At 39.9% G+C, this 22,798-nt stretch overlaps 2 protein-coding genes across 4 annotated transcripts in view; both read right to left on the reverse strand.

Moving 5' to 3' along the window:
- Nucleotides 1-5,279, reverse strand: part of LNPEP (leucyl and cystinyl aminopeptidase) — a 92,121-nt gene extending 86,842 nt beyond the window's left edge. The window contains exon 1 of one of the 3 annotated variants that reach the window (XM_058726422.1): nt 3,965-5,279. In XM_058726422.1, coding sequence (XP_058582405.1) covers nt 3,965-3,983 — 19 coding nt within the window. In that variant the 5' untranslated portion in view covers nt 3,984-5,279. Of the gene's footprint in view, nt 1-469; nt 577-3,083; nt 3,367-3,964 lie in introns of those variants that run through there. The other 2 variants (XM_058726433.1, XM_058726412.1) reach the window with 2 other exon arrangements.
- Nucleotides 5,280-16,788: 11,509 nt separating this feature from the next.
- Nucleotides 16,789-22,798, reverse strand: part of ERAP2 (endoplasmic reticulum aminopeptidase 2) — a 41,592-nt gene continuing 35,582 nt past the window's right edge. The window contains 5 exon segments of the mRNA XM_058738962.1: nt 16,789-17,860; nt 18,821-18,897; nt 21,196-21,338; nt 22,083-22,186; nt 22,189-22,267. Coding sequence (XP_058594945.1) covers nt 17,717-17,860; nt 18,821-18,897; nt 21,196-21,338; nt 22,083-22,186; nt 22,189-22,267 — 547 coding nt within the window. The 3' untranslated portion in view covers nt 16,789-17,716.

Raw genomic sequence — 22,798 nt, forward strand, 5'->3', positions numbered from 1 at the left:
TCTCTGCCCCTCCCCATTCACGCTCTCTCTCAAAAATAAACATTTTAAAAAAAGATGAAATCACAATTTTATACTACAACCTATGAATATCTTTTTTTTTTAAATTTTTTTTTTTAACATTTATTTATTTTTGAGAGAGAGAGAGACAGACCATGAACGGGGGAGGGTCAGAGAGAGAGGGAGGTACAGAATCTGAAACAGGCTCCAGGCTCTGAGCAGCCAGCACAGAGCCCGACGCGGGGCTCGAACTCACATACTGCGAGATCGTGACCTGAGCCCAAGTCGGACGCTCAACCGACTGAGCCACCCAGGTGCCCCTTACAACCTATGAATATCTAATTTGTTGTCCAACTTCTCATTTTGGAAGTTGGGTAATATTTTTGATTGGATGCCAATCTAAAAACAAAAACAAAACCATTTCTAAGACAGGTAAATCCCCCTTGTTTGATCATATACCAGGTTGTAGTACCAAAGTGATTCCTTGGGGCTTTGTTCATAAGAAAAAAAGACAAACTGTTTAACTTATGTTTTCAGTTCTGGGACTTCAAAATATCAATGCTTCTCCATCCTCTAGATACCACAAACTAGAAAGCAAAGGGGAAAAATATATAAATACATATACACAAAAACATATACATATATGTGTATGTTTATATATATGTTTATATATAAACATGTGTGTGTGTGTATGTATATATATATATATGTATATATATATATATATATATATATATATACATATATATATATATATGGCAGGAAAAGAAGTCCTTTTCGATCAGTACACATCTAAATCCTGAATTTGCCTACCTAATAAAGTTCTCAAAAGCTCCCTTCTGGTGAATATTTCTAGTATCCTCAAAATTAAGTTGTACATTTCTAGGCCCAACCTCAGACCTCCTTAATCATATTCTAAGAGTGAGCTTTGGCATTTACATTCCTTAACATGAATTTAAATTATTTTGAAATACCCAAATCCTACATGTAAATGAGAATAAAGAAATAAAGAGAAATAAAGCTACACAGTCACCAAATAATCACTTGCCCTAATCTAGTACATCTATCAAAAGACCTAGAGAATTGCCAGCAATTTTTTGTTTTGTTTTTGGTAATATATAAATTACTACTTCTTAAGAGTTTCACCTCTAACTGCCTAACAGGACATAATAGCTACTGCCAAATAATCTTTAGTACTGGTCCAGTGCATCTTTCTCCCCATAAAAAGTCACCAAAAATCCAAAACCAAACTGGATATCCAGTCTTCAATGTAATTGTCAGCAGTCCCTTCCGAGGGCAAGATCAAAAATATCTCCTGAGTCTAATGGCACTAGGATTCCTTCTTATAAGCCCTTTCTGTAGGTAAGCATATTAAATAGATTACAGCAGTATGTTAGCTGGACAGGTTAACATAGGATACTCATCAAATGAACCCATTATCAGCAGGCAGAGAGCAGTGCCCAAGAAAAATGAACCACACACACAGCAAGTTTTGACAGAAAACTGGGAAAGCAGAGAAAGTCGTATTGGAATCGATGCGTACTGACAGTCAAAATGACAAAACAAACTAAATGTGCCTCCTTTACAAATTTCTAGGTCAGAGGGTGAAACCATTGACAAGATTTTAATTGGAAGCTATGTGGTTCTGAACTGCTGAAAATGGTTTTGTTAAGCTCTCACACCTCTCTATATATGTAGGGATATATCAAAAAGTGGTGAAGATTTTATTAAAAGAGGATGAATGTGCAATAAAAGCCAGTATCAAGCTCAGTAAATCCTGTGATTATAAATTCAATGGATAATGAAATACTCTACACCAAGACACCCAGACCTAGGGGAGAAGAATTAGATGTACCTATCCTTTGTACTCAACAGGATTAAGTACAAAGATAAACATACTTTCCACTATACCAAGTCCTGTTTAAAGACACTAGAAAATTGTACAGCTATCCTTCAAAAGTTCTGAAATAAATAACCAGTCCAGTGCTTAAACCTGAAAAGCACTTTAAATTGCTAGGAGCTAATTTTTTTTACTTTAGATATTGTAGTTTCTATTTCTTTGTAAAGGACACTAGATAAGCTTCCAAGGAGTGATTAACATATTAAAATGATGCACTGTCAAACTGTCTCCAACAGATTCTGGAAATCTGGAAGACTGATAGGAAAAGGATTAAAAATCCAATTTCCTACATAAAAGTTAAAGCACTGCTTCCTTTTTGTTCTTCTCTCTGGGACTTTCCATTCACCTCTCAAATGTGACAATTGGCAAATATTCACATCTAGAGGAACATGTTTTAAGAGGAGAAAAGGCCCTAGTTCAAAGACTTGAGAATGTACTTTAATTCTGGAGGCACAGGTCCACCACATCAGCTAGCAATAATCTTAACCAAATGGGTGACTCAGCCTTGTTGTGGGGAATTTTTTTAAGTGAAAGTTCACATTTAAAATCCTACAAACATGAACGCTCCAAGTATTCTAACCAGGACAAAGAAAAATCCTTGGAATAGTCATTTGAAAGGATTTAATGATTTGTATCAAACATATTTTACACTAAAATACTAGATGGTCTCAAAGTTTACTTTTAGCTCAAATTTTCCTTAATTCTTGGTAACTTTACCCGACTATTTTTAGAGCAATAGTAATAACAAATAGAACCTGAACGAGAAAAAAAATTCAGAAATAAAGTTGTCATCTTTAAGCCTAATTAGTACAGACAGGAAGATGGCAGTAGAATAAAGCATTCTGAATTAAGGACAAGGAGAAAAGAACGAATAATTCGAGTAATTCGCAGTCCCATGAATGAAGCACAGCACACGACAAAGTCTGGCTAGGGTTTGGGATATAGTGGACAATGTCTCTGTCTCTTGAGTGGCAAGTGACCCACCTAAACAGGAGTAGATATTGGCTTCTATTAATGCGACAAACTGTCTACCTTAAGTAACCAACCACCCGCAAGAAAACACATGTCAACTAGGGACTAAATCGTCTAGTTTCACTGTGAATTCTCCCTTACTGGCAGTATTCCTACTCTCTGCCCCAAAAGGGAATCCATATACTCAACGCCACAAAATGGTAACGCATCTCACCCTTATATTGTGACTCTGGCACTTCTGGTCCAAACAAAAGCCATCGGTTTTAACTAGGGTGGGATTTATTCTGTCCATTCAGTACAGAGCTGTGGCTGTTTGCAGGGCATCCTGCAGGCTCCTGCTTTGACTCTCCCCTCAAGTCACATTGTGATATCACCATGACGGACCCCTGATATTTCATGAGCCTTAGACTGAAACACTGGTATTATCAGAAACCCGTGAAGGGAAGCTTGAACGCCCTGCGGAGTGCCTCAGCAACAGCGGAGAGGGTGCCAATGCGGGCGGGCACCTATTGGGCACAGAACAGGACTATGCAAGCCTTTCCGCAAGTTTCCCTTCCTTCCACTAAATTAACCTGCAAAGCCCCCACCCCCCACCCCGCCCCATTAGGAAAAGTCACGCCGGCAACTCGAGGAAGGACAGGGGAGACCTCTCTCCTTGCACCACAGAAGTTTGGTTTGGCAGTGACCGAGGCTTAACCCTTCCTGCCAAAGAGCCGAGGCCGACACCCGTCTTCTCCAGGGGCAAACCCTGGCGGCCAACTTTCCCCTCCTCTGCGCAAAGCAACCCAAACTTTGCTGTTCGCCCACCTGGCCGCGCAGCGGGTCAGGCGGCACCCGACGCCTCCTGACCCTCTGCAGGCGATGGCACTGACCTTCACGCCAGCCCCTAGTCCCGCGCCGGCCTCTGCCCGCTCGCCCACCCACCCCAGCCTCTAGCTGCCTTCCCCAGTCGGCTTCCACCTCCCCTAAACCCTCGTGGGAAGAAGCCCACGGAGGAGAGCGACTGCAGCCCGACCGACCCCGCGTGTCACGACAGCCAATGTCCCTCTGCTCCCCAGAGAGTCCCGGCCCCGACGCCTCTGGCTGCCTACTCACCATTAGTAAAGGGATCCATTTTCCCCCCGCCGCGGCTCCTTACAGCCTAAGCGCCCAAGCTTCCTACTCCAAGAACTGAAGCGGCCCTGTCGACTGAGCATGCCCAGCGCGGCCGCGGAGGGCTGTCGGGGAGGTGCAGCGAGGGGCGGCGCCGCTCCGCCGCTCTGAGGTTCCGCTGCTCCGGGTTTTGCAACAGCTGCAGAAACAGCGAGGGAGGCCCGAGGGAAAAACACCGCACCGCCCGAGGCCACCTCTCGAGAGAGGAAGGGGAGGAGCAGGTTAGAGCTGGAGGCAGCCTCGTGGGCGGGGCCCGATGAGGCCCCGCCCCTCCAGGAAGTGGGGCTGCTAGAGCTCTTCAGTGCTGGGGGACAGTAGTCAATCATTTAGCAAATGTGACGGTCTACTGCGTGCCGGCCCGGCCAAGTCTTAGGCGCCGGAGCCGGACACTGCGCCCAAAAAACAACGACCATTGCCCCGTGTAGTGGACATTGCACAGACAGACAATAAACAGACACAGAAGGCACACAAGACTAAAAGATTTGTCCCGCTGAGTATTAAAGGGTGATGTGATGGAGAGTGAGTGGAGAGCTAATTAAGACGGCGTGGTGAAAAGAGGCCTTGCTGACAGGTGCCACTGAGACAGCGATCTGAAGGCCGAGCTCGCGCCTGCGGGCGCAGGTCGCTCCCCGGAATGCGAAGCTTCGGTTTCCCTGGGGAGACTGGTTCCAGATTGCTCACTTCGCCAAGGCCCGAGGGAGTAGGGGCTGTGGGTCATGCCCACAACAGAGTGGTCCCTTGCGGTCTTTGGCCAGCCAACTGAAGCGAGGGCGAGGACCCCCGCAGGGTCCGAAATGCCCGGGTTCAAGTCCTCCGGCCACAGGTTCCGGGCGCGGCCTCTACATGCAGGCAGATCACAAAACCTGGCTCTGGATTCCCCCGGGCTGCGGGCGCCGCAGTTTGTGAGCAGAAGGCCTGCCGGAGCCTAGCTTTGAATCAACACCTGCGGCTCCCTTGGGTGCAGCTGCTGGGGCCCACGGACAGGCCTGGCGGAGCAAGGTTGGAGAAACGGAAGCTCTCTTAGCCTGTCCCGCGTCTCCTACTCGCGCCATTGCCTCCAATCCCGAGACAGCATTGTTTTCAATGTCAAATCCAGGCATACCCGACGAACCTTCGGAATGGAAGAACCAGGGGCCCAGTGAGCCCCGAGTTCGTGGGGACCTGCCTCCTTATCCCTTGTTCGAAATGGCATCGCCGCCACGCTTGCAGCGAAAGCCTCGGCCCTCCCAGCGCGCAGCCACAGCCTCCTTCCCCTCCTCCACTCTCGCAGCCCTGGCCCCTGCAGCGACTTGGCTCTGGCTGTGCCTCCCTGCGCCTGCCAACTGTCACACACTCCTCCGTGGCTGTCAAAAGCAGGACGTCGGGTGCAAACAACCCGCCGACGAGCGCAAACAGCCTGGGCGAACAGGGACGCCTGGGGTGCCGTTTAACCCTCACGGAATTAGAAATTAGGTTTTAGAGAAGTGAAATATATGTGCAATATTGTATTTTTGAATGTCAGTTGTACTAAATCACCCACTTTCCACTCACGCTTTAAAACCTCCAATGGATACAATAAAAGTGAAACTCCTGGTCTAACTCTGGAACCTCATCTACACTTGCTAACGATGTTTTGGCCACAAAGGCCTTCTTTCAGTCCCTGGAAGTCCCCAAATTCTACCCGGCATTGTTAACTATTCCTCTTGCATGTTCCTTGCGCAAGAAGGATCCCTTCTGCCTGGTACTTCGCCTGCTGGTATCTTCTTGTCATTTAGGTCTCAGCTCAAATGTCACCTCTGCAGAGAGCCTTTACCTGACCACAGTGGAAAATAGCCACATAGTGTCTTCTCTAAAGACTGGGCCCTCTTCTCTTTTCTTCACAGCACTCATCACTCTCTGAAACAATGTTTCTGTTTGTTGTTTCATTATTCTCAAACTCCCTCTCAAGAATGTAAGCTCCATGACTGCAGGGTCATTACCTTTTAAGGGCTGTATCCTACCGAAGATAAGTATGCCATAAATAATTTATGAATGAATTTGTGAACAGATGCGATGGTAGTTAGAGTTCTAGTTCACTTGGAATGTTGAAAACTCTGCCAGAGAACACCTCTGTATTGAGTGCTGTCTTTGTGATCAGTCCAGAGAAGATGTCAATCTTAGGATACCTCAAAGCTGCTCTCTCCCTACTGTGTTAAAGATAATCAGAGGCCTTAGGCTGCCTCTGCCCCCAGGCACTTCAGAAGCCCAAACAGGAAGTGAACCACATGATTGGTGCCATCTGTGCTCAGATATTATATAGTATTCGCAGTGCTCAGATATTATATAGTATACGCAGGGCCAGATTTTGTTAAAAGAACTCTGCATCTTATATTGCTCAGAAAAATAGACTCATCCTTATACTTTAGGTCATGACATGTTCTTTTGGAGTTATTTTTGCAGTCAAAGCACTTAATATCAGAGATATTTAAAACTCCCCAGAGTGTCAAATCACCTCATCTCACCTTACCTGTAAGCTAGAGTCTATCATGCTTTTAAGTGTGAAACACGTTATCTTGTGTTTTGTCTTAAATACTTTAATTCTGCAGAGACTTGTGGTAAAAATGCTTCACCACTGCAGTAGCAAATATAGGTGGGTCATGTCTACCTGAGATTTCTTTGAAATAGAGATAAATAATTTCTTTGTCCTCTTTGCCAACCTCTTGCCTCCCATCCCTCCCATTCCTACATACACACACACACACACACACACACACACACACACACACTCATACACACAGACATTAAGGACATTTAAAACTTGTGGCTTTGTAATGGAGGTAAAAGAAGTGAACAACTAAAATATTTCAGAATCCTGCCTACCCTCAAAAGAATAATAATAAATTTTGTTTTGCTGTATTCTGGGATTTCTTTGTGGGTATTTTTATTTATTTGGATACCATTTTACATTCGACTTCGTAAAGACTTTTTGAGGGAACACAGTTTCACAAATTTGCTATTGATTATGTGTTAGTCTTTAACTTCCTCTTCTCCTCCTACCCAGAGTTGCTTCTTTAAGGATATAATACTTTAAATTATAATGAAGTTATTATTCATTATCAGAGGAGATAGTGTGACATTATCTTCTATACCCATTTACTATTTTCAAAATTCTTGCTGCCTACCATTTAATATTTGAAAACCAAAAATTTGGAGGACTAAATACAATATATAATAAATAACATGAAAGGAAAAAATATAAGCTCCCTGAATAACAAATAGCATGTATTTATAAAAAGGCAGCAAATTTGCTAATCAATGGATATAGAAACATTTTTTTAAATCAAAATAAAGAATTTGGTCTGCCATGGATCAACTAATCGAAGTCTCAATTTAATGGATAAGATGAATTCTGGAGAGGCTGGAGGATTTATTCACAGTCCCATAGCAGACAGAGACTAGAAGTCAGGTGATCTGTGTTCTAAAGCAATGCTCGGGAGTTTGTGGTTGCTTTCCAATTCTCACAGGAAACTTAGGGTCATTGGCAATAATACACAAAAGGGATATGTAGTCAACAGAAATATAGCTAGCTTCATCCTACTAGAATATGGTTCCATTAATTATTTAATTGATATTCCTATTTAATTTGCTAATATTCCATGTGACCGTTATGTTTAGCATTATTAAATATCTTTTCTAATTACTCTGAAATAAGCCAAACAATACCTTAATTTGGTGAAAAAATCTGAAAATGATATTTATTCAGCACTCTTTTTTTAATTTTTGTTAATGTTTATTTATTTTTGACAGAGAGAGAGAGAGAGAGACAGACAGAGCATGAGCAGGGGCAGAGGGAGAGGGAGACACAGAATCTGAGGCAGGCTCTAGGCTCTGAGCTGTCAGCACAGAGGCTGACACAGGGCTCGAACTCACAGATGGTGTGATCGTGACTTGAGCTGAAGTCAGACACTCAACGGAGTGAGCCACCCAGGCGCCCCTATTCAGCACTCTTGAATACACAGAGGATGATGCTTGTTTCCAGGACAAAGGTGACCACCATGAGGTTTCCAGTGACTCCAGACTCTACCCAGTCAACTTAAGGACCAGAGGAATCAGTGTCTCATTACATCCGTAGCCTATTTGCAACACACATGCTCTGCATCATTTAGTGATGTTTGAAGCTATAACAAGTTAAGAAATGTTTAGAGCCCTAAGGAAAGCAGAACAATTATGCAACAGAGTTCTTGTAGAGCTTAAACATTAGCAAAAAGATTCAGTTAAATAAACTAGAAGGTTATGAGAAAGGAACAGTTATATAGTAAGTCAGATGCTTTGAACTACAAGAATCAATATGCTGAATCAAACTAGCACGGACATCAAGGAAATTTTTCATCTCATGTTAAGTGCAGAGATAGAACAGTGTCTGGTCACAGCTCCCAACCTCACCGAGAACCCAGCTTCTCATTCTGTCTACTCTGTGAACAATTTTCCGAAAGACTGAGTGTCATGTGGACAAAAAGGGGTTGCATCAGAGAAGGCAGAAGGAATATTTTCTTTGGTGTGTCTTCCTCAAGAGCAAGGAAACTTTTCTCAAAAATCCCCCATTAAGATTCTCCCTAGGTTTCAATTGTCAAAACTCCATTTTGTACATTTCCAAACCAATCACTAGAAATAAAAACAGGGTTACTATGAGTGGTTCCTTACACAAAGTAGAGTTTAGGAATGCTGAGTTAGGATTACTTCCCTGTTTCATATGGGAGAGGTGGGGGGACTTGGGCAAAATCATTTTTATTATTCAGAAGGGTGAAGGGAGGGTTAAGCAACCAAAATATCAAGCAGGCAGTCTAAATGTCAACTGAAGGTTATGAACACTGATATATTTTAATAATATTTTGATAATTTCTTTAAACCCTAAGACATTTGTCACAGGAAAAGTAAAGACAGAGCCCAATTCAATGTAATTTTGCATATAATTTATCAGTGTAATCAGGATTCCAAACCAAGAAACGGTATATTATTAAACTTCAAATTCTGATCTGGAAGTAACTACTAAAATAGAAAAATAAATTGGACATTTATATTTGTTTGTGAAGGCTGTTGTAAAAGTTATCACAATCTAGGTAGCTTAAGCAACAGAAATGTATTGTCTCATAGTTCTGGAGGTTAGAAACCTAAGATCAAGGAGTCAGCAGGGCCATGTTCTCTCTGAAGGCACCAGGGAAAGATACGTTCCAGGACTCTATCCTAGCTTCCTTGGCTGGTGGCAGTGTAACTTCAGTCTTCAGGTGGCATTCTCCCTGTGTGCACACCTGAGTCCATATTTTCCCTTTTTTTTTTTTAAATTTTTTTTTTCAACTTTTTTTTTTTTATTTACTTTTGGGACAGAGAGAGACAGAGCATGAACGGGGGAGGGGCAGAGAGAGAGGGAGACACAGAATCGGAAACAGGCTCCAGGCTCCGAGCCATCGGCCCAGAGCCCGACGCGGGGCTCGAACTCACAGACCGCGAGATCGTGACCTGGCTGAAGTCGGACGCTTAACCGACTGCGCCACCCAGGCGCCCCGCATATTTTCCCTTTTAATAAGGGAAACTAGTCATACTGGATCAGGCGCCCACCCTTCAACAGTATGACCTCATCTTAACTAATTAAATCTACAAAGATCTTATTTCCAAGGAAAGTCACATTCTGAGGTAATGAGGGCTATGACTTCAACATGTGAATTTGGGAGGAGAGGGCGGTGCACAATTCAACTCATTATAGCAGTATCTTTCTAACAAAGTTGAAGATAAGTATCAAGAAAGATTTGACTTCAAAGGATATCATCAGGAAGTAAAAAGACAACACACAAAATGGGAGAAAATATTTGCAAATCATATACCTCACAAGGGACTTGTATCAAGAATATATAAAGAACTCTTGCAACTCAAGAATAAAAGACAAGTCAATTAAAAATGAGCAGAAGATCTGAATAGACATTTCTCCAGTGAAGACATACACATGACCAATAAACACATGAAAGGAGGGTCAATATCATTAGCCATTAAGCAAATGCAAATCAAAACCCCAATGAGATGCCACTTCACATTATGGCTAGGCACAGGCATAGGATGGCTAGAATCAAAAAGGCAGACATAATAAATGTTGGCCAAGATGTAGAGAAATTAGAACCTTTACACGCTGCTGGTGGGAATATAAAATGGTACAGCTGTGTTGGAAAATAGTCTGGCTGTTCTTCCAAAAGCTAAACATAGAGTTAACAAATGACCCAACAATTCCACTGCAGGTATAAAGCCAAAATAATTGAAAATGTGTATCTATACAAACACTTGTACATTAATGTTCATAGTGGCATTGTTCATAATAGCCGAAAAGTATAAACGACATAAATGTTCATCAAAGAAGCCAGTTACAGAAGACCATATATTACATTATTCCATTTATATGAAAAGTTCACAGTAGGCAAATGGGTAGAGAAAGTAGGTTAGTGGTTGCCTAAGACTGTAGGGACAGAGGAATGGGAAGTGAGTGTTCATAAATATAGGGCATGTTATTGGGTGAAAAAAAATGTTCTAGAATTGACCATGTTGATATGCACTCTGAGAATGTCCTAAAAACCATTGTCCCTGTGACTGTAGCAAGTTGCTTAACCCCCTGGGCTTTATTTTCTCCTTTGTAAACTGAGGAGACAGCTACCACCCTCTTAGGGTTACTGTGAGAAAAAGATGAATTAACACACCAAACGTGCTTTGGACAGAAACCGGTACAAAAAAGCACTAAGGATGTATTTGCTATTACTATTAGATGTGAACTGTGAAACTTTAATACCATGTGTATTGCATGCAAAAAAAAAGTTTATACTTGCAAAGTGTAATGCGAAATCAAAAAATTTGTACAATGCTGATATATTCCAATCTGATAATTAAAAATAATGATGTCCTGAGTTTTTGATATCGGTATCTAAGTCCTGCATCAGCTGGGGCGTAGCCAGGCTAGGAAGTGTCAGAGATGGTGGGCCCTGCTCCAGGCTATGAAAACCAATCATAGATCCTCTTCTATAAAAGTCAGAAGATACAAAAGGTATTTTTAGAAATTATCTCTAGCTGGAATTTTTGACTGACCTCTTTCTAGGGAGATGTCTACACTCCTGAAGATTCTGTTTCAGTTTTCCTTCTCCTTTCTTTATTTCTAACAGCTATGCTAAAACAGAGCCTGTCTAAGGTTCATTCCCATTAAATGTGTCCTTCAGGTTTTTGTTTGTTTTTGAACATGAGAAGGTACTGTAATATTTATGCAGAAAATTACACTTTACTGTGATTCTTGGCTGACTCTGGGATGACTCAGATGCTTATTTCCTCCCTCTGGCTGAGAGCTGCCAGCACAGGCTGTCAGTTAGCAACATTTGTGGAGTGCCCATGGTGCACAGAACACCAAAGAGAACTAAAAACAGAACCGGAGCTAGTTTCACTTTTAAGGTGCTTACAATACATTGAGCCAGTCAGGACAAGCACACAGAATATATACATAATGCATAACAAATGACACAGAAGTATACATATGCACTAGCAGGCCCAGTCTGGGGCAAAATTGATGAGTAGGTGTCTCTGAGTTCTACCAGGTTCTATTTTCTATTTTCCTTCAGCACTTCTAGGTGCTGCTTCACACAGTCAACAAATATTTATCAGATGCTATCTGTATACCACACCCTTGAGTAAGTGACAGATACTGCCTTCCAGAGCTTCCTACCAAACCAGTATTTTCTGGAGTATTGCCCTTATTCCCGAACCCACCCACGCCAATCTCTCTCCCAGGTTCAGGTTTCTCTCTCTCTCTCTCCTTAGAGCTCTTTTCTCAGCTAGCTATAAAGAACTAAGTATTAATTTAAAAAAATTAAAAAGTCACACTTAAGCATGACTAATGAGTTACAATGTAATACTTTAACTTTCATTAGGCCAAAGGAATGGATCTGTAATGGTGAAATTACAGAAGGAAAGGCAACTGGGTAAGAGAAGATGTATTTTGAAAAAAAAGTCTAAGAGGTTTCCTTTTTTAGACAGCATTTTTTAGATTTGGATTTGCAAGGCCAACACTGCAGGTGTTATTTCTACCTAGGTCCTCAGTGAGATGGAGGAGACAATAGTATATTCCCCATGGCCTTAATATCCAAACAGCTAGGCTACCCAGAGAAATAGTTATCTGAAACTAGAAGAATAATACGCTTTTCCTACCAGGTGGTGGTTTTCCTGGACTATAGAACATTATTTTTAAAACAATGCTTTGAAAAAGAAAAAAATAAAATAAAACAGTGCTTTTAATTAGTAGTGTCATAACAGTTGCCTTATAGATAAGGAACAAGGTAGAATAAGAATTTAAAAAATACAAACCTTTTTTTTTTAATTTTTTTTTAACATTTTTATTTATTTTTGAGACAGGGAGAGACAGAGCATGAACAGGGGAGGGTCAGCGAGAGGGGGACACAGAATCTGAAACAGGCTCCAGGCTCTGAGAGGTCAGCACAGAGACCGACGCGGGGCTCGAACTCACGGACGGCGAGATCATGACCTGAGCCGAAGTTGGCCGCTCAACCAACTGAGCCACCCAGGCGCCCCCAAACCTTTAAATGCTATCCAGCCTCTCTCTCAACCAACAACTTTTTCATTGTTGTTTAAATAACCCTAATTTAGTCCCTGAGTGTAAGTTGAATTAATTTGCGCAGGACATAGAGTCTGACTCCTGTGGGCTCTGTCTGGTTCACATGAATTGTGCATAGTTGTTTCAGACCAGATCTTTTCTTTGATCTTTATCAGCTTGAATATCTGTACCTGTTTACCCCTTGCCAGCTTAAAAAGCTCTGTTTGTCCTTCTAAAATTCCTACCTAAGTCTTCAGGCCTACATCTGGAGCATGAATAGACAGGAAATAAAAGCATATGCTAATAGCCTTGTGCCATGAAGAGAGTGTTTCTCTTTTAGAAAAAGTTCCCCAAACCTCATTCCTGCCTCTTTCCATGTTTGAGGGTTACAGTGTTCTACCTGGAGCCTGCTTCAGATTTGTGTCTCCCTCTCTCTCTGCCCCTCCCCTGCGTGTGCCCTGTCTCTGTGTCTGTCTCTCTCTCTCAAAAATAAACAAACAACAAAAGAATTTCTAAGCTCAGTTTGCTAGAAAACAGTTTTTAATGAGAAATACGGTTTTAAAACCAAGAAATAATATTCTTTGTATCCCTTAAGTCTTTTCATAGACAATTCACTCTGCCTACCTTAAAACGGGGTTTGGGGGCACCTGGGTGGCTTAGTCGGTTGGGCAGCTGACTTCAACTCAGGTCATTATCTCATGGTTCATGAGTTTGAACCTGGTCAGGCTCTGTTGGGACAGTTCAGAGCCTGGAGCCTGCTTTGAATTCTGTGTCTCTCTCTTTGCCCTTCCCCCGTCATTCTGTCTCTGTCTCTGTTAAAAATAAATAAACATTAAAAAAAATGTTTTTAATAAAATAAAATGGGGTTTGTAGGGGTGCCTGTGTGGCTCAGTAGGTTAAGCATTTGACTCTTGGTTTCAGTTCAGGTCATGATCTCACTGTTCATGAGTTGGAGCCCCATGTCAGGCTCAGCACTGCGGGTGCAGAGCCTGCTTGGTATTCTTTCTCTCTCCCTCTCCCTCTGCCCCTCCCCTGCTCTCTCTCTCTAAATAAATAAATAAACTTTGAAAAAAAAATAAAATGGGGTTTGTATTGTAACTGAGGTATTGTTTAGATGACTACAGGGACATGTCAGGTGGTATTAGCACGGGAATCTCCTACACTGAAGCATGAACCTGAAATGAGGTATTGAAAGAAAGAAATATGGTATAATTCTACAGAGGGAGGCATGAACTTTCAAGTGTGGGAAATCATATGTGTAAATACCTAAAAGTTCGAGATTAATCATGTGCCAAGAGTAGAGAACTGGCTTCCTGACTTTACCTGGGAACATGGTAGAAGATGAAAACTTTTGGATAAAGAGAAAAAAGTAGCAAAAGATATTGGAGTTATGGATGCAGAGTAAAGTTTGTGTAAGTGACTGAAACATAGACACTTTTTTTTTTACCTTGCTAGTTAAGTTTACATTTCTCAGACTTTCCAGCCATTTCTCCCTATGAATATTGGAAGATTTTCCTGATTTAAATCCTGAACAAAGTAGTTTATACTACTACCTTCCTGATACAATGTTAGGCATCCCACAATTTTATTTATGAGAAATCAATACTATGAAGTCAATATTGCAAACCAATTTCCATCCTAAGGAGCCTCTTATGTAAAAGTGTTAGGCATTTGCACATGAGAAAATAAATTATTATAGCTTCTGGGAATATGCTAGACCAGGTACCTTGACCGACCTTCTTACTAAGAATAATTAAAAATGTAGACTAAAATGTATTTTTTAATTGTTTGAATGTATGGATGACTTGGAAAGCCAGTGAGAAATAGTCATGGATCAAAAACTAATTGAAGGCAGGAACCCTGAGGGGTAAGCAGAAGGCTGAAGTCAGTATTCACCTCGAGGGCATCTGAAGCTTCAGTTTTTATGCCTTTGAGAGTGGAAAGGACAGATGGGAAAGCCTGAGCTTGCCCAAGATGGGAAACATAATAGGAAACAAAATTCAAGTATAGCATGTTTACAAAAGACCCATCTGAAATTAAATATAGAAAAATTCAAGGTAACAGGGTACAGAAAGATGTATCAAGTAAGTAACAATCAAAGGAGACTAGTGGCATAGTTATGTAAATATCTGGGGAAGCTGTACTTTACTGGGAAAGTGTTACTAGATGTAAAAGATTAACACTTGGTACTGACAAGCACAGGATACAGGGGTAAAAAGAAAGTGAATTAACATCCCCTTTCAGGAAGATAATCTGGCACTGTCACAGTATTAGATTACATAAAACATACATGTGCTTCAACCCAGCCAACCTACTTCTTTCATAATATATTTCACCATTTCTTCCTTATGATTTGGAAACTCGACTTTAATGAGATCAAGATTTCAGGAAGCAGACAATATAACAGATAAATGATTTAAAGCCTGTAAATACAAAAGTTGTAAACCATTACACGCTGAAATAAAAGACAGTGGCACATGGTTAAATGGAAGAAAGAAGGCCAGTAATAAATCTAAGTAAAGGATGTTGCGAAGTAAAAATGTGGCCATTTTATTTTTTAAATTTTTTTTTCAACGTTTTTTATTTATTTTTGGGACAGAGAGAGACAGAGCATGAACGGGGGAGGGGCAGAGAGAGAGGGAGACATAGAATCGGAAACAGGCTCCAGGCTCCGAGCCATCAGCCCAGAGCCTGACACGGGGCTTGAACTCATGGAGCGCGAGATCGTGACCTGGCTGAAGTCGGACGCTTAACCGACTGCGCCACCCAGGCGCCCCAAAATGTGGCCATTTTAAATGACCTTGTGTTTGGTAGACACAATGCTCAACTGGAAAACTAGCTTCCGTGTCTCTTTGGAGATCCTTCTTGTAGTTAGGATGGAATGAACTCCGTCCCCACTCAAAACAAAACAAAACAAAACAAAAACCTAAGAACTTCCTTCAGATAATCAGATCTCTGCTTGTTTCTCTGGAACCTCAAATAGACCCAATGACACAGCAAGGAATGAATTGCAGAACTATATACATGAGGTAGCACAAGAAATTCCTATCATGGTGGCAAGCTGGACTCTTGCGGGCTCAAGTCCCTCCTACACAAAGCCTAAAAGGAAGCAAGACATTGGTTCTGGGCGCCTATGATCTGAGAGATTTCTCATTCTGAGTGGGGTTCAGACACCACAAAATTCTCCCAAGGGTCTGCTGGCATTCAGCGAGGTATGGAGTTGTATATGCTCTCTCCATCATCTATTCATGATCTTGTCTATAGTTTTTTGTTTTTTTTTGTCTGCAACTTGTTTGTTCATTTGGGGTGAAAGGAAGTAAAACTAACTTTAGCCAAGTCTTAGTTTGTGTTGGGGGTTTGTCATCTACCATAAAGATTTTGAAATACCACACTAAGTACAATATACTTCTTGAAAAAAAAAAAAACTCCTTATTTGTTAAAACATTATTGGCACAGTGATTCTCATGTTCATTCTCAACAAATAATAAAACTGGTAATTCTATTGCTACACCTACTTCTGTACTCAATTGTTAAGGACCTGAGAAGTTACACATGCATATAAATAAGGAACTACAAGGAAGAGAATAAAAACTTGGAAACCTATGGTAGATAACTTACTATACAAAGGAAAGGACTTTACTTTTATGGAAATAAATACGACAGCACAAATCTACCAAAACTCATACACACTTGCTGCTTAATTTACATATTACTGGGGGGGAACAATTCTTTACTTTTCAGTTTCTTTATTTAAAAGTACACATAATTCTAGAGTGACATCACATACTATACACATGGTAGGACCATGACTGAGTCAAATCTAGAGTCAAAGATGCTTCAAAGATTCCAAGAAATGATTTGAAAACAAACTTAACAAAATGTATATTGGGTCATGCCCATGGACCATCCCAACTGTATCCTGTCTCTGCCTGTGGAACCAGAGAAAGATCTTAAAGCTTCAAGCTACCACTCCAAAATGGATAACACCCTCCCCACACAAGCCCAGGCTCAATAGTCCAGCTTCCCTTAATTGACCAAATTAGTCAATCATCTGTATACTGATTCAAATCTTTCCAGAATGTGTTTATATCTTCATATTGATTCATACGTGGGAACATTAATTTATTAAATGTACTACCTGTATTTAGAGTGTTATTTCTTTTTTCATTCCAAATACCTTATTAACACAATTAAAAGAAGGATCCAGAAAAGCACTTCAGAGATCAAGAGTTTCTCTTAAAATATGAAGAAACACTAAAACTGGGTTATACAATATGATGATTCATCGAAATATTTACATTAAACCATGAGTTAACCAGAAATATACACAGTACAGTCTAATTTTGCAATTTTCCAAAGATGTATTAACAATACATTAGTGTATGGGTTAAAGCAGTGAGGCATCATTTTTCTCTCCTGCACCTTTGTGACTGCAGATTTTATTGCCTATGGAGATGACCTCAAAAGGCTGTCTCTGAGGTTCTTTAGGAGTGTGAGGTTCAAGTCAAGCAGCCCTCCCAGCTTCACTGATAAACGCTGACATCTAGTTTCTAATAATCTGACATCTGATGACAAATTCTCTGTGTTCCTGATCCTTAAACTTCATAATTTGATTCTGATTTTCCATGAATAGTAAAAATCAAATGAACTATTCAGTCTGAGATGAAGGAAGAAGAAGGCAACGAGATGAAGAAATGCAAATGAAAAATTTTAAAAAAAGAATTGACTATGTTTCCTTGAAGATAAAACTGAGCAAACTCCAGTTTGCATAACAAGATTAGAAAAAGCATCAAAGAAGCAAAGAATGTCATGATTTAAGGCAATGTAGGTAGTCTGTGGTGCGGCTAATCTATTACAGCTATGTCTATACATCTATATCTCCATCTCCACATATCTCCATTATTCAGGAAGTTTACATTTAAATAGCCTACTGAACTGGCCTTCCCCTACCTCAATCATACATCTGTCAGCTAGAAACAACAGCTGAGAGCAGGCATCTGTGCTGGTTGATTTGTTGAGGCTTCTTACTGTTTTAGACAAAATATCCAGGACTTTGACCTGAGCTTTGCTGACTTCATGCCCACATCTGATGTGCTCTTCCTATTGATCATTTAAATACTAACCAGTAACCAAGTCCTCGGAGTGGGAAGATTCTTCTTCAGCCACTTGATATTTTTGGATATGGCTTCCAGAATAATTTGAAAAGTACCTAGATATGGTCCTTGGGCCTTAAGAGATTCAAAGAACAGTTTCACCTGAAAAATAAGCAAGAAAAAAATTACTGGCATAGTTCGTTAAAACTTGCTCTTGCAAAGGGGTTCGAAATAGCTTGCAAATTATACAAACACTGGAATAATTTCTCTGCCAACCTCTAGATGGTTGTTTTATTCCTCTCTTTTTGTGTATAATTATTATTTCACTTTATCTTCAAATAGGTAATGTAAGACAGGAATGATAAATCCTCATCTTACAAGTGAGCACACTGGATAAAAACTTTAAGTGATCAAACCAAGTCATAGAGTAAGTCATGAGCCAGGATTTAAATTCTGTAATTCTTAGTTTCTTTAAAGAATAAACAATTCAATATTTATTTTGGAAATATGTAAAACATTAGAATGATTTTAAAAAGAAGTAGAATTGCCACCAACAGTAGTTTTGTTACAATACCTTTAAGTATTCTTCCAAACTTCAACATAGTCCCTTCAGTGATGTTGTAATATGCAAGAAATAATATGAAAGGACTCATGTCTCACGGGTAATTTTTATTTTGAATGCTGTAAACACCTGTATTTTAAGAAGTTCTAGACCTGTCCCCTCCAATTACTTGCTACATGACATTGGACAAACTACTTTTTTCTTTTAATAAAATGAGACTTTAAACCAAATTATATCTAAATTTGTACTCAGTTTTATAACTTGGAATATTTATTTATTTATTTATTTATTTATTTATTTATTTGAGAGAGAAAAAGAGCATGCATGCAAGTTGTGGAAGGGGAGAGGGAAAAGAAGAGAGAAAACCCCAAGCAAACTCTGTGCTGTCAGCACAGAGCCCAATGTGGGGCTTGAACCCACAAACCAAGCCCACAAACTATATCCACAAACTGTGAGATGTGACCTGAGCCGAAATCAAGAGTCCAACACTTAACTGACTGAGCCACCCAGGAGCCCCTGAACACTTATTTTTAAATTGTTAGCAATAGGGAATCACAAACCTCTTGTAACTCCTTGGAAGAGGAGTGAAATGTTGTTCCAGAGATGATCACTCTCATGGCAAATGAGCCTAGTCAAATTTGAAGACAAAAAGGAAACCCACAAATTTAATAGAAATACCAGCCTTGTGTTTATTATGTCATTTGTTTTTAAAATATGTAGCATTCATGGGGCACCTGGGTGACTCAGTCGGTTGGGCGTCCAACTTCAGCTCAGGTCATGGTCCCACAGTTTGTGAGTTTGAGCCCCATGTCAGGTTCTGCACTGACAGCACAGAGCCTGGAGTCTGCTATGGATCCTGTGTCTCCCTCTCTCTGTCTCTCCCCTGCTCGTGCTCTGTCTCTCTCTCTCAAGAATGAATAAACATTAAAAAAATTTTTAAACAGATATGTGGCACTGTATGATGTTTGTACATTATCATATACACTATTAATTATTATAAGAATAACCTATTTATCCAGTAAAATCCCAAAGTTATGAAATGTAACAAATTTGACCATAAGATAAAAATGTAGATAAAGCCTTTTTTAGGAACTGTGACTATCTTTGTCAGCAATGTTTATGTTTAAATTGATGTTTATGCTGAAAGCAGCATTGTCTATATTTTTTTATTATGTACTCCATTGGTAAAGAATTTTTTCTAAGAACTTCGCAATATACATATTTTTATTTATCAATTAGGTTGTAGGTTAAAAAGAAAATTTAATAGTGTTAGAACTAGTATATACAGTAATACGTTCTTCTTGCACTCTAATATACTACTTATTGTCTTACACACTTCCCCATCCCATTTTGGAAATCCACTGCATTTATACACTGTGTTTTGGGGGGCAATGTTATTTTGTAGAACTGTCATTTGCAGCCACAGACTCTATCCTTCACCCTGGTGTCTTATATAGAGAATTTGTACCATACGTCAAAGGGATTCATGCTGAAAAGCAGAGCACAGATACATCCCAGAAATGAGTCCAAGTCTAGGCTGTGCACATGGTCAGGCAGGAGGATCATTTCTAGTGACAAAGGAAATCTATGGCATTGCAGAAAAAATCTGATCATTTCAAGAGGGAACTGACAGTCACACAAACACCCCAACCAATGATTCCTGCAGAGTTTTTAAGGAAACACACACACACACACACACACACACACACACACATTTTATATTATATATATAAATTATATATATGGAGTTTCTCTTTGGTCCCATGTGAATGTCAATCCCTTAAAGGCCTGGGAGAGGGGTGAAAATGCTCTTTTTGCTTACACAAAGCTTTATGGAGGACTCTGAATCCTTCATGGCTAACAAATGGGAGGGAAGAGGAACTGGGGAGGACTAGAATCAAAGACACAAACTGACATTAAGATGAACAGAACAAACTGCACAGCTCTTGGATTGAGGGTATTTTCCATATAGTTTGTAAGAGACATTTTGTATTTGAATGAGGAATGGCTGAGTGCCTTAGCAGGGGTTTTTGTGAGAGGAAGCAAAGCCATCCTGTACTTTCCAATGAAACTGAATCATTATTGGTTCATTCTGGGGGATATTTTAGGCCTAGGCACATGCTGGAGTGAGCTCTGATTCTCTGAAAAGTTGAAACTCCAGAAAAGACTCAGAGCCAATGGAGTTTTGAAGGGGGGCTCCCCAAACACTTCCAGTCAGCCCCTCTAAGTTCTCCACTGTACCACTTCCCCAGGGGAACTGAGAGAGGGGATTAGCTCTCATCAAAATTCCTGAAATTTAGGGGCACCTGGGTGGCTCAGTCGGTTGAACGTCCGACTTCAGCTCAGGTCATGATCTCACAGTTTGTGAGTTCAAGCCCCGCGTCAGGCTCTGTGCTGACATCTCGGAGCCTGGAGCCTTCTACAAATTCTGTGTCTCCCTCTCTCTCTGCCCCTCCCCCACTTGTGCTCTGTCTCTCTCTATCAAAAATAAATAAAATATAAGGCTGATGCCAATTTAAAAAAAATTCCTGAAATTTCCCCCTAGAACAAACTATATTAACAAACCAAGTCAAATGTGTTTAATGCACTATATATGGCTTCACTTCACTATATATGGGTTCTTCTGAGCTGGTGAGGAAGCTAGGAGGAGTGTGATACAGGGGCTGATGACTGGACTTAATTCAGCTCACATTTGCTCCCAGCTGAGTGCAAGAAATCTATTTCCCATTCACTTCTCATTCCTCTCCCTCACACCTCGACAGAATAATTTGGACTATAAAGTTTTCAAACTAACAGAGTTCATCAAACTATTTGGGAAGAAATAGGATCATTCACATTCATATGCACATCATTATACTTGGTTTCAGGCGACCGAAATATGTGGTTTCAGGCACATCTAGGTGGAAGAACACACGTTGGATATAAATGAATACCAACTTTTCAAGGAGATGGGCCCAATTTTCTCTTAAAAATTTCCAGGCTAATTGCTGTCCCTTTGGATTTCTGGAGATTGCATGAGGAAGAGGCACCAACTCCTGTGTCTTGATGACCTTTCCACCCATTCTTAGTTCAATTAATCTGAAGAAATAAAGAGCATTTGACTTCTCATAGTGTGTGTTATGTAATAGAGGCTAACTCGGGCTACCAATATCTTAAGAGAATAGAAGAAAGAAATGCATGATAAAATTATAATTTACCATAAACAGTAATAAATTCTTTACTGGCTAACATTTTTAATGTTCCAGTTGAACTTTTAATTTTTTTTTTTCTGGCAGTAATTTTATTTACCTATTATTTCAAATAACTTTAAATTAAAAAAATATTTTTAATGTTTATTTTTTAGAAAGAGAGAGAGACAGAGCATGAGTGGGCAAGGAGAACAAAGAGAGGAAGACACAGAATCCAAAGCAGGCTCTAGGCTCTGAGGCTCTGAGCTGAGAGCACAGACCCCGACCCTGGGCTCAACTCATGAACCATGAGATCATGACCTGAGCTGAAGTCAGACGCTTAACTCACTGAGCCACCCAGGCACCCCTCAAAGAACTTTGATTAGCATCTTGTACAACATCTTATATATAAGAATGTAATTTTGTGGTAATTTTTCTCCAAGGTTTTAAAAGTAAAACATGGGCATTTGTCTAGTATCAGTCACTTGATTAATAACTAGGGAATATCTGTTTTCACTATTTGCATTTTGTCAGTATATATTTTGGGGAGGTAAAGTCAAACCAAATCAAATCCTGATTCAATTGTTTTATGCCTTTGGAATTAGTGGCCAATATTTTAGTGACTTCATTGAATTTATATCAGTTTATTTTTAACAATTTAAATTAGTGCACTTATTTCATTAACTTTTCCTGATGTTTGCTGGTTGACAATGCACACAGAATTTTGGTTTTTTCAGCACCTGAAAGTGACAATCCATATTTTGCTCTAAAAGGTAATTCCATCCTACTGCCGTTTGAGCACCCACGGAATATACGATCTTTAAAACATCTGTTAGAATGCTGTAATAAGAAGAACAGAAGTGGAAAAAAAGTCCTATGAAACAAAAAACTCTTGTTTTCTTATTATAATTTTAAATTGCTATAACAGAATCACCCATGAGTTATTTTCAGTACCTAATGTGTTAAACCTTTTTTTCTGTCAGACTTTTATAAAATTATTTTATGTAACTTTACTTTCCAAATTATTTGTGTTTTTTTCTACTGATGATAAAATATTAGCAAGGAGAATAATCATAAAATTTTAACTTGCTCAGAGATGAAAATAGAAACTTTATGGAATCCATATATACAAGAGATGATTTCTGACATATAAAAGCAGTGGTTTATACAGAATTCTAGAATTGAGTAATCTGTATTAGTGCTATGTGATCTTTTTTAAAAAAACATGATTACTTGCCACTTTAATTCCCACATTAAGACTATTTTCTAACAAGACTATCTGAAAGTCATCTGATTCTCTAGGTCTAGAAAATTGTAATTTAGCAAAATTGATTAGGTTCAGTCATTTTATAATTTGTAAAACTAATAAGA

Source organism: Neofelis nebulosa, chromosome 1, assembly GCF_028018385.1.
Source record: "Neofelis nebulosa isolate mNeoNeb1 chromosome 1, mNeoNeb1.pri, whole genome shotgun sequence".
NCBI classification, from domain to species: Eukaryota; Metazoa; Chordata; class Mammalia; order Carnivora; family Felidae; genus Neofelis; species Neofelis nebulosa.